This window comes from Miscanthus floridulus, chromosome 8 (assembly GCF_019320115.1).
Source record: "Miscanthus floridulus cultivar M001 chromosome 8, ASM1932011v1, whole genome shotgun sequence".
Taxonomy (NCBI): domain Eukaryota; kingdom Viridiplantae; phylum Streptophyta; class Magnoliopsida; order Poales; family Poaceae; genus Miscanthus; species Miscanthus floridulus.
In genome coordinates, this window is record NC_089587.1 from 206,153,254 (window position 1) to 206,169,609 (window position 16,356).

At 47.8% G+C, this 16,356-nt stretch overlaps 3 protein-coding genes, 1 long non-coding RNA gene and 1 pseudogene across 4 annotated transcripts; 3 read left to right on the plus strand and 2 right to left on the minus strand.

Annotated features, from left to right (window-relative positions):
* Positions 1-126: 126 nt before the first annotated feature.
* On the plus strand, positions 127-1,225 carry LOC136474696 (uncharacterized). The gene is made up of 3 exons (XR_010762999.1): positions 127-245; positions 1,003-1,061; positions 1,153-1,225. It is a non-coding gene; the product is annotated as an uncharacterized lncRNA (long non-coding RNA).
* A 4,919-nt stretch (positions 1,226-6,144) lies between these two features.
* On the plus strand, positions 6,145-8,311 carry LOC136474697 (protein trichome birefringence-like 21). The gene is made up of 3 exons (XM_066472262.1): positions 6,145-7,003; positions 7,155-7,709; positions 7,852-8,311. The coding sequence occupies exons 1-3, from the start codon at positions 6,440-6,442 to the stop codon at positions 8,086-8,088; spliced, it is 1,356 nt and encodes a 451-aa protein (XP_066328359.1). The 5' UTR covers positions 6,145-6,439; the 3' UTR covers positions 8,089-8,311.
* Positions 8,312-8,493: 182 nt separating this feature from the next.
* Positions 8,494-10,128, plus strand: LOC136474698 (protein trichome birefringence-like 19). Its single transcript, XM_066472263.1, has 3 exons — positions 8,494-8,998; positions 9,086-9,643; positions 9,748-10,128. The coding sequence occupies exons 1-3, from the start codon at positions 8,531-8,533 to the stop codon at positions 9,982-9,984; spliced, it is 1,263 nt and encodes a 420-aa protein (XP_066328360.1). The 5' UTR covers positions 8,494-8,530; the 3' UTR covers positions 9,985-10,128.
* Positions 10,129-11,426: 1,298 nt separating this feature from the next.
* LOC136470537 (protein trichome birefringence-like 20) lies at positions 11,427-12,759 on the minus strand. Its single transcript, XM_066468352.1, has 2 exons — positions 12,277-12,759; positions 11,427-12,188 (listed from the first exon to the last, which is right to left on the minus strand). The coding sequence occupies exons 1-2, from the start codon at positions 12,757-12,759 to the stop codon at positions 11,427-11,429; spliced, it is 1,245 nt and encodes a 414-aa protein (XP_066324449.1).
* Positions 12,760-13,284: 525 nt separating this feature from the next.
* On the minus strand, positions 13,285-15,802 carry LOC136470538 (uncharacterized; annotated as a pseudogene).
* Between the last annotated feature and the right edge of the window lie 554 nt (positions 15,803-16,356).

The window sequence follows — 16,356 nt, forward strand, 5'->3', positions numbered from 1 at the left end:
TGCACATCTGAAGGTATAATTTTTCTTCACGATCCTTTATTTGTTTTAGAATGTGTATGCTATTTCACTTGTTTGGGTACCATGTTCTCCTAGATCCTAAATATATCCATTTGGTTGTAAAATGACAGCATGATGCTTGTCTTTAAGCCACCGAGAAGACTTTTGATGGACCCTCAGCCAAGGACTGGAGAGGTGGCAGGGCTGCCAGCTTTAACATCATTCCCAGCAGCGTTGGTGCGGCCAAGGTATATGATAAAACTCATGATGTCTCTTGTGATTTGTGTTAGCACACATTTTCTTCTGTTAATTGTGATTTGTACCTGCCCACGCCAAGTTTTTGTTCTTGTCCTTTCATAGAAAAAAATATTCTTTGTGATTTGTGCTAACGCACCTTGTCCTTTGTTTCTTGTGATTTGTGTCAGCCCACACTAAAATTTTGTCCTTGTCCTTCCATAGAAAAAATTATCTCTTTTGATTTTTTGTGGTAACATATCTTTTAAGTTTGTTAATTATGATTTGTGTCAACACACCTCTTTTTTGTCTTTATCGTTTCATAGAAAAAAATTGTCTCTTGTGATTTGTGCTAACACTTCATAAACTTTGTTAATTCTAATTTGTGTCAACACACATCTCATTTTTCCTTTGTTCAGTGCGTTGTTGTCTCTGAATGCCAGTGCTAGTGATGCGTTGATTTACCCATTTGTGTTTGATAGATTAAGTTTCAGTATATATGCTTATGCTGGACATTGCTTAATAGTAGTCCAGTCTCTATGAACTTGGAGCTTGCCATTTTTTAGGATATATGCTTAGTGTTGTTGTACATTTTCAGTACATTATCACCGCCGTACATATTCAGAGTTGTATTTTCAGTATATATCTTTTATTAAGGACCAAAACCCCCAACTTAACTTATGTCTGCCATTTGTATTGTCCACTTGCTCCTAGCTATTGTGCCATTACAGATTTCTGAATTCTATTTCACCTAGTCTGCAACACGTGCAGGTAGCGTATTAGGGCACAAAGTGCATTTCACATAGAGTAACCAAAAGGATAATGCTAAGGTATGTATGTTTAGCTCTGATTTTCATGATCTTGCTGATGTTTCTGTTGCTCCAAATCAGCTATGTAACTTCAGCCTTTGTTCAATCTCAGGAAGACGGCCATGTCAGATGCCTAGTACAAGGTGGTGTCGGTGCTGCATTCGATGGCCATGGTTTGTTCCAGCATAAGTTTAGTGTAGCCTCCCTGCATTGAAATATAATTTAGTTCAAAAAACAACCTTATCATCTTTATATTTTTGAATCTCAACAATGATTTACTCACCTTTTTGTATCTGTAGGCATTTGAAGGGTCGACATCAGACCCAGTTGTATTTCTACAACATAATTGGTGTTTCTACTATGCTCATCTCTGTCATTGTAACTGATGTTTGATAGATTTGTCAACATAGGATTTGTAAATGCATTCTGTCCAGTCTGCATCTATTTGAACATATATACTTATTGACATATGTCTAGTTGCTCTGAGTAAATGATTATTTGAAGCAATACTTTAATCTAGTACCTGGTTAGTCTGGTACATCAATTGCAGTGTTTCTTGCCACTTCTTGATCCCATGTGCTGTTGTGAGATCAAAGTTTGGTTCTAAGTTTTCACTTGCATGTGTATATAGTACCTGCAGTAGATGATGTACATCATTTAGAAATGTGAAATTTAGGAGGATTCACCTGTATTTGTAGTAAGTCCATGGAAAATAGATTTTTTCTAAACCAAAACTTAATTATTGATATTTATATTACCTGAAAGTTATGCCCATCCATAGTTTCAATGATCTGTAATACTTCCTACTCCAGTCTCAATTTTGCTCGATGCTTTGCCTGCTTTTAGTAATAAATGATGATATGTCATTATGATAAAGTTGAAGCATTATAAAGAATCAGTATTTTAGATTATAGCCACTCATAGGTACAAGTAGCAATATTTGCATGAGTCGGATCTTTAAATTCTATACATGCGCAATATAATTGCATTAGTAGCAAGTACAAGTTGCACTATGTGAAATGTGCAATTTCCATATTTGTGTTTTGTAATTTATTTATAATAGGAATATAGCAAATGTATAACAGATATATTTGTAATTTTAGTTGAGGATTGGTGAGTGGTGTTGCTGCAGAATTACTTTTAGAAATTGGCCCAAAAAATTCGATGTGTGTGTGTGTGATTTCTGCTAGCTACAGGTGTGTGTGATCTCATGCTCTCTGTTTTGCATTATGCTCTCTATGTTTCTAGCCTTTTAGACCACATCACAACCCCCAAGTGCTGGATCTGCTCCTTGTGCACAGTGAGCAACCAGGGCCACGCCCTGCTATTGGAGCAAGCACAAGCAGCAGTCCATCTTTGCCATCCTGACTGTGTTTATAGCTTCCATAATTACATATTTCATGGATCTAGGTTCTCCTAGTCTTTTATCTCAGCTGCTAATTTATTCATTGTTGCTTCATCAGATAAATTGGTTTACCAGAGAAATTGATTGAAAATATTGGTGTACTAACCTTGGTTGATGAGGTATGAATCAGACTTGTAGTGCTTGACATACGTCTGATAGATTTGTCAACATAGAATTTACAAATGCATTCTTTCCGTCCTGCATTTATCTGAACATATATACTTCTTGACATATGTCTAGTTGCACTAATTAAATGATTATTTGAAGCAATATTTACTCTAGTACCTGACTTTTATGGGAGTAAGCAATGATTTTGCTCACCTTTTTGTATCTGTAGAAACAGTCAGTGGAACAATGTGTGCCTCCAAATACTTGATATGGAGCTGACTGCACTGCCTTCATTGCTTCTGTACCATGTGATTCATTGATGTTGGATAATCATCAACTCTGTTTGTTGTCATATGCATACTATTTTGCTTCATAAAAAGATAGAGCACCTGAGTACTTATTTTGCTTTTTATCAGATCTTAATTTTTCATTGCATCTATGAAATGTGTTTTTACCTCAAGTAATTGATCAAACTGGACTGGTGCTTGTATCAAATGCATTAGGGAACCAAATGAATGCTGCAGCAAAATATAGAATTCAGTAGTTGACATATTTTTATTGTTTATGACTGCATTTTAAATTAGGAGTTATTTTACCTCATACATGTCCTTGGTGTTGACATCATTGTTGATGTATCCTTGCACTTTCTTAGAATTCTAAATCTGATATTGTGGCTCTGACATTTGCTCCTGTCTTGTACCTATTCCTTTGTTCATGTTCTGTTAAAACATCTAAAATTGTGTAAGATGTAATATGCTGCTCATGCAATCACCTATAAATAGTTATAATAAGTGTTGTTGTAATCAGGGCTGTTAAAACATTGACTAGGGCTGTTGTAAGCAGTTAGAATCAGATATAAATAAAAAGCATAGTTTGCCACATTCAGAGTTCACAGCTGCTTCTTGCAGCTCATTGTATTGTGTTTGGGCTGTTCTCACCCCCTTGGTTGCAACATCCAAAAATGCTTGTTTAATCAGTATAATTGCATTAGCAGCAAATACCAGTTGCACTTTTTGAAATGTGCAATTTATTTTTCTGTATTCTGTATTTTTGTTTCCTGAGTTCCTTAATCTGTGAATCTGTAATTCTGATTCCTGAATTTGGTTGTAACAAATACTAGTAGTCTGGGATTACATCTTCATGAGAAAGTCGATGTGCTTACCTTGGCTGTTGAGGTTAGTGGTTCCCCTTCAATCTGTTGGTTGCTTGCCCCTTTCCTCTGTCTGCTTGCCCCCACGCAGAGGAGATCTTTATCTTTGATATGCTGGTTGTTTTCTCTTTTCTCCTGCTCTGCGTGGGGGATCTGATCTGATGTGCACGCAGAGCAATGCTCTGCTTGCCCCCACGCAGGGCAGAGGCTTTCCCCTGTTTGCTCTGCTTGTTTCCTAAGTATATCGATTGTTGTTTTTGGGCTTATGTGCTGGCACATCTTTAGTGGACTTCTCTGTCTTCTTAGTTATTGGGTTCTGGGCTGACTTACTCTTTACTTGGACAGAAGATAACCACAAAAAATTTGGACAGAAGACAACAGCAAAAGACAAAAACAACAGAGTCGTGGGCCTTATTTGCCTGATGGAATTTATGTGTTACATTCTCCTAAAATACATGTTTTTCCCATGTTTCAATTCGTGTGTTTTTTAGGCATCCAACAACCATGTGCTAGCTAGTCAAAAAATATATGGTTTTTCCTGTGTTAGAATCTGTGTGTTTTACATGCAGCCAACAACCATGTGTTGGCTTATGCTAAAACACACGTTTGTAGAGTAGACAGACTCAAAAAAAAAGTACAAAAGTACATCGACTGACGTCGATTGCGCTTGTGACGTAGTCCCGTCATCTTCTAGTCTACTATTACCAACTCGAGTCCCTCCGGTTGCCAAAAACAAGTGTTCTGAATTCTGACCGGAGAAATAAGCTAGCTTGGACTAAATTTCGCTGTTAGAACGACTTTTGTTTTACCGAGCGGAGGGAGTACATCATGTTTGCGGGACTGATCAGAAGTTTCAACAAATCTTCTGTACCCACGAGAAGAACAAGCTTCGGTGTACCACTAGCACATCATCGGAAAGGATGGTTGGGAACGGTCTTTCTCAATTCAGAAATGCTGGGTCACGACATTCGATCATTCGGACACTCCACCCACCCCATGCGTCACGGCTGCCGCTCCAACCTGTCATCTTCGCCACCGCCGCCTATGCCGCCCCACACCCACCCTCTGTGCGCCACCATCCAACTCTGCATTGTTGGTGTGCACACGGGTGACCTCCACGCGCCACCCACCTGCCCTCTACGCCACCGCTACCCGTGCCACCCCACCCCTCTAGCCCTCTGTGTGTCGCTGCCCAGCTCTGCACTGCCAGCGAACACACCGATGACCTCCACGCGTCGACAAGCCTCCATTCGCCGAAGCAGCAAGAAGATGTTTATGCTGAAAGAGCATGTTGCAATCATATGTTTTAAGTGTTTCCGATATTTTAGAGGTATATTGCAAGTGTTTTCTATCGATGTTGTAAAAGTAGATCGTGATGTTGCAAAAGTAGATCAGGATGTTGCAATGGCTAGACACGTATGTTTCAAGTGTATGTTCCAAATGTTTCATCTGTATCAGATGTATGTCGCAAGGGTTTTATCTGGATGTTGCGAAAGCAATTCTGGATGTTGCATATACATGCATGTTACAAATGTTTTATCTAGGTGTTGTAAAAGTAGACCTGGTGTTGCATATGTTGTAATAGGACTCACCTGCCGTAGCTGTTGGGTGACGTCCGGGCGGCGTGGGCCCACTGTTGGGCGTAGCCGAGCGGGCACAGACGGGAGTGTGAGAAATCGAGCGCAGGCGTGGGGGCCCACGTGGTGGGGCGCCCGAAAAATAGGCGGTGTAGGCTCCATTTCTCTTGCGTGCGGGGCACCGTCCAACGCTAAGGCTCCAGATTGGACGTCCGGACGCCAGTCCGATCTCAATTCGGTATTATCACCGAGGTACTAATGACATAAATACAAACACCAAAGTAGAAGCTTTCCCTTATGTGAAAAAAAATGATTAACTTTATTTGCTACCCATGCAGAGAGAATCGTAGCCATTTCCCCCTTGGTCCAGTGTCAATAAGAGTGAAAACGTGCCATCCGTTAGAGTGCAATAATCTAACGCGAGATTCGGCTTCCATTTCTGCTTAATACAAGCAGGTCCACACGTAAACCTCTTCACAAAAGTGACACTGGGACAAAATATGTTCAGTACGCTCAGGAATATTGCACAGGGTGCAGTTACACTTCCTTTCCAAAATTTTCCTTTTTCATTCAGCTCAAACCATGTTTGCAGTCTGTCTTCAAAATGCTCATCTGTAGTTCTCTCTGACCAGCTCGTACCGAGTCCTAGTCTTCGGGCTGAAATAAACAACGGTGACTCCTTGATTTCGCGGTGATCCTACTCGGGGTTCGGAAGACGCAAACTGGGCTTCCAGGAATGTGCAGCAACCTGAATTTGACTTTCTTGCGACGTGCTTCGGAATACTGTCGTCATCGGAATTCAGAAAGAAGGCACGGGGTGATGAGAAATAAACGCGGTTATATTATATAATATAACGCTTATAGTCGCTTACGGAGGAGAATGCTTCGTCGTCAGTCTTAAACTAGGAACCCATGCAGCGTACCAGGTTCCGTCGCCAAGAGAGAAATGGCTTGCTCGCGCGACGCGCACTTTGACCCCCACGCGGCCGCCACCACGACAACGGCAACAAGCAAGCTACCTGCAGACGACACGCCCTGCGGGCCGTGCACCTTTTCTTGTTCCATTCCATGCGGCCCTCTCTCCTAACCAAAGCAAGCAAGTAGGTAGCTTCCGGATCCGTATCTCCTCGATCGCGTTCGCGTACGCCGCCGCTCGGCCATGAAGCCCCACAAGATCAACCTATCGTCGCGGAAGATCTCCGTCGCCGTTGCCACGCCGGTGCTCGTCCTGCTGGCGCTCGCCGTCGTCTCGCTCTACGACTTCAACTTCGCTGATAGTTACCTGTACATACGCCGCGCCTCCTCTTCATCCTCTGCGTCGTCGTCGTCGACGCCGTCTCTGGCCACTAACTCCTCGTCATCGACGGTTCCGGACACATCGTCTTCGGCGTCGTCTCCGGTCAACTCCTCCTCGTCTTCGCCGTCTCCGGCCAACGCCATCGAGGCCGCCTGCGACCTTACGCGTGGCCAATGGGTGCCGGACGAAGAGGCGCCGTACTACACGAACCTGACGTGCCCATTCATCGACGACCTCCAGAACTGCATGAAGTTCGGCAAACCGAGCCTCGAGTTCATGCACTGGCGGTGGCAGCCTGACGGGTGCGACCTCCCCCGCTTCGACGCGGCGCGGTTCTTGGACGCCATGAGGGGCAAGTCCATGGCCTTCGTCGGGGACTCCCTCGCCAGGAATCACCTCAAGTCTCTGCTGTGCATCCTCTCCCAGGTACTACACAATCCATGTTGCCGCCGTTGGACAACACGTTGCTCTTGGCAACTCGCACGAGAATATGTCCGCGTCTCATGGCAAGCCGATCCTGCACTTCTTCTGCTCCTCTGCTGCTGATGCAACGGGCGTTCGTACATACATGTTGCAGGTGGCACAGCCGGTGGAGATTGTCACGACGACGGAGATCGACGTGACGGGGCGGGCCGTCCGGCGAGACTTCCACTACGGCAGCCACGGCTTCAACGTCTCCCTGTTCTGGTCGCCCTTCCTGGTCAAGGCCAACCTCTCAGACGCGGAGCTCGGTCTGGGCCTGTGGGACATGCACCTCGACACGCCGGACGCCCGGTGGGCGGCGCACATCGCCGACTTCGACTACATCGTCCTCTCGGGAACCAACTGGTTCTTCCGCCCCTCCGTGTACCACGCGGGCGGCCGGCCCGTCGGGCGCAACAGCGGCGCCAGCGGCGCCCACAACGCCACCGAGATGCCCGTGTCCGGCGCAGTGCGCGCCGCGTTCCGCACGGCGCTCGGCGCCATCGCGGGCCGCGAGGGGTTCCGCGGCAAGGCCCTGGTCCGGACGGTCACGCCCGCGCACTTCGAGAACGGGGAGTGGAACACCGGCGGCGACTGCGTCCGCACGCGGCCGTTCCGCCGCGGCCAGCGCGCCCGGGACGCCGTCGTGGCCGAGTTCCGCGCGGCACAGGTGAGGAACCAGTCCCCATGCCGGCCCATGCCATGCCCTCTCTCTACGCGGCAGCACGAATACTCGCTGCGACGCGGAGACGTGACAAGAATGACTAGTGGTTTGATCTGAATCCGATGGTTGTCTTTTTGGGCCTACGCAGGTTGACGCGCTCCGCGAAACCGAGGCGACGTCGCAGCGAAACGGCGCGGAGCTGCGGCTGCTGGACATCACGGAGGCCATGGAACTGCGGCCGGACGGGCACCCGAGCCGGTACGGACACCCGCCTGGCGGGAGCGTGGAGGGGAGCTTCGTGGTGGACTGCCTGCACTGGTGCTTACCGGGGCCCATTGACCTGTGGAGCGAGCTGCTGTTCCAGTTGCTGGCTGCTCATCGATAGCATTGCTCGTGTAGTCGTGTTGACATCGAGTGAGTGATGCAAAATGCAAATGCATCCAAACTACAAAAGGCTTCTGTAAATTGATGTTTTTGCTATGTCCAGAACAAAGTAAATTCACATTTTTTTTCCACAATCACAAGCCTAACGCAGGCACCGTGGCCTGTGCAGCAGAGTAGTTTTTTTTTTTAAAGTGCAATGCTAACACTAGGTGCTGCCGCTGCCGAGACCTGTGCGGCAGGGTTTTCTGTAAAAGAAACTGAGAAATGGCAGTCGTGCAACGCACACTTTGACCTGCAATCTGCATCGCCTACAGGCACTACAAAGCGCAATCTGCGCTGCACATCCTGCATTTTCTCCGTTCTTCCATTCCCTGCGACCCTGTCTTCTAAGCAAGAAAGCATCCTGAATTGCTTCCATCACACCACAGCTGTGTCCCTCGATCATGAAGCCTCACAAGAGCAGCCCGTCGTCCTCCCCAAAGCGATCGGGCGCCATTGCCACACCTATCATCGTCCTGCTGCTCCTTGCGCTTGTTTCGCTCTACGACATGGCCTTCTCTAATCGTTACCCGCCATTCCACCGCGTCAAGTCGTCCATCTCCTCGTCGTCGGCGTCTCCGGCTGGCGTCGCCAGTGCCTGCGACTTCACGCGGGGCGAGTGGGTGCCGGACACCGAGGCGCCTTACTACACGAACCTGACGTGCCCGTTCATCGACGACCACCAGAACTGCATCAAGTTCGGCAAGCCCAGCCTCGAGTTCATGCGGTGGCGGTGGAGGCCGGACGGGTGCGACCTCCCGCGCTTCGACGCGGCGCGGTTCTTGGAGGCCATGAGGGGCAAGTCCATGGCCTTCGTCGGGGACTCCCTCGCCAGGAATCACGCCAAATCTTTGCTCTGCCTCTTGTCCAAGGTATGCAGCTTGTGTTAATTCGGTTCTTAGTTTCTCGCTCGTCTCGCTCCTCCTGGCTCCTGACGAGACGCGCGGGGCATGTTGCAGGAGGCACAGCCGGTGGCGGTCAGGACGGCGCCGGAGATCGACGTGACGGGGAGAGTCGTCCGGCAAGACTACTACTACGGCCACCACGGTTTCACCATCTCTCTCTTCTGGTCGCCCTTCCTGGTGAAGGCCAACCTGTCGAACGCGACGCTCGGCCAGTGGGACCTCTACCTCGACACGGCGGACGCCCGGTGGGCGGCGCACATCGCCGACTTCCACTACGTCGTCATGTCAGGCACCAACTGGTTCCTGCGCCCATCGGTGTACCGCGAGGGAGGGCGCGTCGTGGGGCGCAACGACGCCGCCCGCAGCGGCGCTGCCGCCGGAAACTCGACCGAGCTGCCCGTGCCCCGGGCCGTGCGCGCCGCGTTCAGCACGGCGCTGGGCGCCATCGCGGCCAGCGAGGGGTTCCGCGGCAAGGTCATCCTCCGCACGGTGACGCCAGCGCACTTCGAGAACGGGCAGTGGAACACAGGCGGCGACTGCGTCCGCACACGCCCGTTCCGGCGCGGCGAACGCGAGCTTGGAGCCGTGGAGGCCGAGTACCGCGCAGCGCAGGTGGGGAACCGACGATGTCCATGCCCCTCGACGTGCCGTCGTTTCTTTGCAACGTGGAACGCGACATCTGAGTATCTGACTTGATGAATCCTTCTGTGCTTTAGGTTGATGCGCTCAGGGAGACGGCGGCGGCGGTGCGGCGGAACGGCGCGGACCTGCTGCTGCTGGACATCACGGAGGCGATGGACCTGAGGCCGGACGGCCACCCGAGCCGGTACGGTCACCCGCCCGGTGGCAGCGTCGACGGGACCTTCGTGGTGGACTGCCTGCATTGGTGCTTGCCGGGGCCGATCGACCTGTGGAGCGAGCTGCTGCTCCAGATACTGCTTTCTCAACAATAGCACTGTTCGTGCTAGCATTCAAGCTCAAGGAAATGCTGCTTGATTTCTTCTGTAAATTTACGAAGCTTTTTCTTTTCTTTTTTGCCATTGTTCGAAGCAAAGTAACTCTGCATTGTTCAAAGCAAGCAAAATAGTTGTGCAGGATACACTTTTCTTTCTTTGTGTAGGGGCCGGCCAGCCATTGTGTCCGGCTCCCGAGTGGTTGACTTGCTTCAGCTTCTCATCGTAGTAATCGCAAGTCGCAATGAGGGGGACATTGTGGAGCTCCATTAGGCTGCATTGGCAATGTCCCATCGATCGGAGACAAAACAGGAGCGGGAAGACGTGCAACGTGCAATCCATGATTCCGCTGTTGTCAGATTTCCTGGACAGGGAATCATTGCCATGACATGCAGGCTGCTCAACTAAACAACTTTAATGGTTGAGCTGGTTGACTTAATCGCATAAGAGGACTTAACACATTTCTTCATTGACCATTAAGTTGATGGCAGTAGCACCTTAAGTTTACGATGCCCTTCTGGAAAGAGGAAAATTTCAAGTGTCCATTTTTTAGCATCGGGTGCAAGTTTCATCAGTTCATCAGAGCTGGATCCTGATCGGCAGGCCGTAATCCATGGCAACGTAGTGACTGTACTACCAAACAGTAACATGCCATCTGCTCAGCGCAATCTGTGCCTTGGATGTTGGATCCACCCCTCTTCTGCACATCACAATTGAAAACATCTGAGGTCTGTAGTTGACTTATGGAGTTATGGTTGATAATAACGTGGTGCTTATTGTTGGCGGCAGATAGCCAACAATAAGCTTAGTTTCCCTGATGGGAGAAGTAGAATAATAGCAGTATGCAGCTTGGACTTGTAGGATGTGCTCAAACGGTGTAGAACGCACAATGGCTGCTATGACACAATAGACAATGCATAACAGAAATGCTATACAACACACATGTGTTTTATCACCAAAAAACACATGGATTTTAGTCCATCGGATTGTAGCCTCTGTTTATCTCCGTCGTCAGATCAGCGAATAGACTCAAAGAAAACAAAACACATGCCGCAGCAACACACGTGACGCGACGCAGCAGTGCACCAGCACACGACGTGAGGTACAGATTCACCAAAAAACGCATGACATGACGCGTGACGCAACAGTGCACCTCTCTATATTTTGTCCTTCCATAGAAAAAAATTGTTTTCTGTGATATGTAATTTGTGATATGTGGATCTGTGATCTTGTGATTGTCTTAAAGTAGAAGAAGGCTAGAGGTAGAAGAAGGATGGATGCTGTTGGATCTTAATCTTAGGGTGTAAAAAAATTCATGTGTTCGAATTATATAAAACACATGGTTATGCAGTAGACAGACTCCGTAACATAAACCATTACACTTCTGCAACCAATTCGATGCAACATGTACAGAATTACAGTATGAACATGCGTGTCGTGCATCAATTAGCGATCAAATGAAGCAACAAGTCGCTCCAAGCATCGATGGGGCCTGGCAAGCACCAGTGCACGCAGTCGATGCCGAAGCCGACCTTCTCGTGCGGCCAGTGCCCGTACTGGCCGGGGTGCCCGTCACCCCTCATCTGCATCATCTCGCTGACGTCCAGCAGCACGAACCGTCCTGGCGCCGCCGCGCTCGCCGCGGCGCGGAACTCTTCCACCTGTGCGGCGTGGAACGCGGCCTCCGTCTCCGGGAGTCCCGTCTCGCCGCTCCGCGAGGGCCGCGTCCGGAGGCAGTTCCCGCCGTCGTACCACTTGCCGTTCTCGTAGTGCGGCGGCGCCACGGTCCGGACGACCACCTTGCCGCGGAACCCCGTGGCCTCGTCCCGCAGCGCGCGGAACGCGGTCCGGAACGAGGCGCGCACGGCGCGGTGCGGCGGCACGTACGTGGCGTTGGGGTCGCCGCAGTCGCTGCAGCCCAGGACGCGGCCGCGCTCGTGGAGCACCACGGGGCGGGTGAACCACTTGGCGCCGTTGAGGACGACGTAGTCGTAGCCCGCGACGGCGCGCGCCCACTCCGGGTCGGCCTCGTCGAGGTACACGTTGTGCGGGTCCATGAACTGCTGCGCCCCGGCGCGCGTCAGGTTCCAGCGCACCAGGAACGGCGTCCAGAACACGGTCACCGTGAAGTTGTGCTCGCGGTAGTGGTAGGTGCGCGTGCAGTGGATGCAGTCCTTGGGCTGAATCTCCTGCGGGTACTCCACCTGCATGCGCGCGGCAACCGATCTAAACGTTGCATTGCAATGCCCGGTGATACGTGCGCTGGCTGAACAAAAGTGTATGTGTGTGTACCTTGGAGAGGAGGCACATGAGTGACTGCATGTGGTTTCGTGCCACGGAGTCGCCGACGAAGGCCATGGACTTGTGGCGCACGAGGCGGAGGAAGGTGGCCGGGTTGAAGCGGGGCAGGTCGCAGCCGTGCGGCTGCCACCGCCACCGGAGGATGGAGTCGATCCCGGGCTTGCCGTACTTCATGCAGTCCTGGCGGCTGTCGATGAACGGGCACGTCGCGTTGGTGTAGGAGGGCGCGGCGGGGTCGGGCACCCACTCGCCCTTCGCGACGTCGCACGCCGCGCTCCCCTCCACCAGGGAGGGCGAAGATGTCGTCGTCTTCGCATGAGACGCGGCATTGGGCGGCACGTCGAGGAGCCGGTCGGTGTTGAGCGACGAGTAGTTGGACGCAGTGAAGACGACGAGCAGCAGGACGAAGAGCAGCCCGGTGGTGGATGCAGCTCTGCGGACGACCTGGCTTCTGCTGCTGCTGTTAGGCTTCATCTTGGAAACTCACGCCGGCTGGAATGAGCAGGAGCTGATGGTTTCATTTTATGTTTTGAGTGCCGATGATCGATCAAGTAGTGTCTATGCTGTTGTGCCAACGTCAACGTGCAAGAACGTGTGAGGGTGAGGGCTCGATCGGCACGAAGCAGTAGCAGTACCGTCTTCTACCGACAACAAGAGGGAGTCAACTCATTGCCCGGAATTTTTTTTTCGGGTTGCTTTTCCTTGGCAAGCTCGCACTGTGCTGTATCCCTGTAATTCTACTAACCTGTCGTGGCAGTGAACTACAAGTGGTTGACATAACTGCAACCAGGCGGCAACTGAGAGGCAGGGGCGAATCTAGGATAAATCATCGCTGGGGTCGGACTATACTTAGAGCCATAACTATAGTAGTATAGTTGACAATAATCTAACACCATACATAAAAGGAATAATATATTATAAATAGTAAGCATTCATACAGGGATAAAAGTGACAATAACATAATCCGACAAAAAAATTATTTACAAAAGTGGTTACCTCTTATAGTTTCACCCTGCGAGTACGATCATCCATATTCTGAAAACGAACTATGATATCATCATTTGGAATTGCATCAAGAAATTCTTGCTCAACGAAGCAAATGACACAATCATTCATAAATCCATCGCCGATTCGGTTTCGCAGGTCCGTCTTCACAATTTTCACTACTGAGAAACACCTTTCCACCGACGCCGTCGCAATAGGAAGAACTAGCACAAGTTTGAGGAGCCGATATACCAAAGGAAAAGAAAGATTTTTGTTTGTATCCACCATCAGTTTACCGAGCTCAGAAATAGTGGCCACTTGGGCAAATCTAGCATCAGCTCGCACATTGTCGATGTAAATATTAAGCTCAATAATAAGATCATCTAGGTCCCTTGGATCAAAGTCATCAGGATATGCCTTAGCCAATTCCATCAAACTCTCAATTTTGAATGCATCAAAAGAATTCTTTGGACTAAAAGCAGCAATGTTGGTAAGCAATTCAGAATTTACCTCGTTGAAACGGTCATTAAATTCTGCAAGCTGTAAATCAATAACTGGGTTCAAGCAATCATATTTGTAGTGTTGATAGTTGGTGCGGTTGGTCTTCTTCCTTGGTTTGTGCCTATCAATGTACTCTTGTTCCATGTCTAACTTTGGGATGCCATGTTCTTCACAAAAAGATAGCACAGAACTTAGTACGGAATCCCAACCATCATCTCTAATTTGCTGAAATTTCTGTTTTGTTAACTGCACCTCTGACATAGCCTCTAAGATGTCTTTATCCTTCCTTTGTAAGGACAGTGACAAACAATTTGCATGTCCCAATATAAGCAACATTAACTGCAAGTGGAACACAAAGTCAAAATCCTTGAGATAGTCCATGAGACCACGGGCTTGACGTCTCTTGGCATCAGTGGGACCTTCTTTTTCAACATATTGGAGCACTTCAATAACATCAGGGAACAAACTATTTATCCTTTGAAGAGTTCTATAATGAGAGGACCAACGAGTGTCACCGGCTCTTTGAAGTGATTGTTCTTGATTTAATCCCGTTCCAGTACTAAGTTGTCCACTGCCTATTGCTTTAGCAACTCTCTCTTGTTGACTTTCTCGAATCATATCCTTCCTTTTGCAAGAGGCTCCAGCAACATTAATCAATAGAGATACCATGTCAAAGAAATCACTAATATCATCATTCTTTTTAGCCACTGCAACAATGACTAACTGCAATTGATGAGCAAAACAGTGAATATAATATGCAGAGCTATTTTCTCTCATGATTAAAGCTCTCAAACCATTAAATTCGCCTCTCATGTTACTTGCTCCATCGTAGCCTTGGCCTCTAACTTGCTTTATGCTCAATCCATACTTACCAAATAGAATATTAATGCTAGATTTGAGACATGAAGCCTGAGGTCTCTCTCACATGAACTATACCAATAAGTCTCTCTTTTATTAACCCACTCTTGTCCACATACCTCAAAACCACTGCCATTTGCTCCTTGCCAGAAACATCAGCTGACTCATCTACCAATAAACAAAACACATCGCCACCAATTTCTTCAACAATTGATTTCACTATGGTCTGAAAAAATATAGACACCATTAATACATTTGTATAAATACGCTATGACAGATATAATATTATATGTAACCAAAGCAATAAATCATTCTTTTTCTTACCTCAGCAAAACAATTTGCAATATCTCTTTGGATGTCTGCAGCCACCATTTGAGCATTCCTCAAAATAAGCCTATTGTTTTTCTCATTTTGCTTTGCCAAAAGCCGCACCAACTCTCGGAAATTTCCCTTATTTTTGGACGTTTCTGATTCATCGTGACCACGAAAAGCTAAACCTTGATGCAACAAGAATCGAACAGCATCAATAGAAGTATTCAATCTAATAAGATACTCCTTTTTATTGACATCTCTCTGGTTCTCGAGGACATTGGCAATGGATCGATCAGGCTTCATCAAATTGTTACATCTTTTGACTGCTGTGTTATGAAAACTATTAGGTCGGGTGCCTACATGATCTTGCAGCCTATCCAATTTGTTAAAGCCATCCCAACCATCTTTTGCAAATGCATCATTCCCACCTTGGCCCTCATTGCTATCCCTGAATAAATAGCAGTATAAACAGAAGCATTTATCCACCTTCTCACTATACTCAAGCCAATCATATTTTGTGTACCATTCAGCTCTAAACCGACGTGGATGGCCTGCTATGATTTTCTGTGGATAATTAAAACCAGGTGGTGGTCTAAATGGACCTCTAATCAAATACTTCCTTCTTATCTCATTTTGTAGCTTTTCACCGATGTAATCTGAAATTCTCCTTCTATCTGCTGGATCATATGGAAGCTCATCAAAATTTACCTCATGTCGTGAGATTCGTGAAGAACGATGAGTTGTATAGTTGGTGTTTGCTGCATTTGCATCTCTTCGGGAAGTTCCTCTATCAAGATTCTCACTGTCATCTCTTCTTGATTTACCTCCATCAAGATTCTCCATTCCATCTCTTCTGGAGGTGCCTCCATCTCCATCAACATTTTCATTATCACTCAATTTCCTTTTCAAAAAACGATCCATTGTGCTTTGGTTGCCTACCAAATTATTCAATCAAGAAAATTAAACACACAAGTAGATATTGAGTGCACAGTTAGGCATTAGCTACACTATGATTAAAAAGTCACTAATTTACTATTTTACTTACGTGACATGTTTGCTGGCAAGATGAACAGATGAACCCTGAACGTAATCTCCACTTCTCCAGTAACTAGTATAGTAGTATCTACTTTGTTGGAATGCAAGCAAATTGCCTTTCGCTGAAAAAAAAAAACATAACCTGCAAGACTGGGGAGCAAAGAATAATTTTGAGATAGGATAGGATTAGGGATTTTCGGTTACCTCGGTAGAATACTTGTAGGGGAATAGGGGATATTCCGTACTTGAGCAGGATTGAATAAACGGATACTCGGAGAGCGGCGGCGGCGGCGGCCGTCCGCCCGTCGCCCTCAACACCGAGAGCAGCTGCAATCACGGAACGCTGCACCTCCAGAAGAGATGGAATGGAGAATCTTTGAT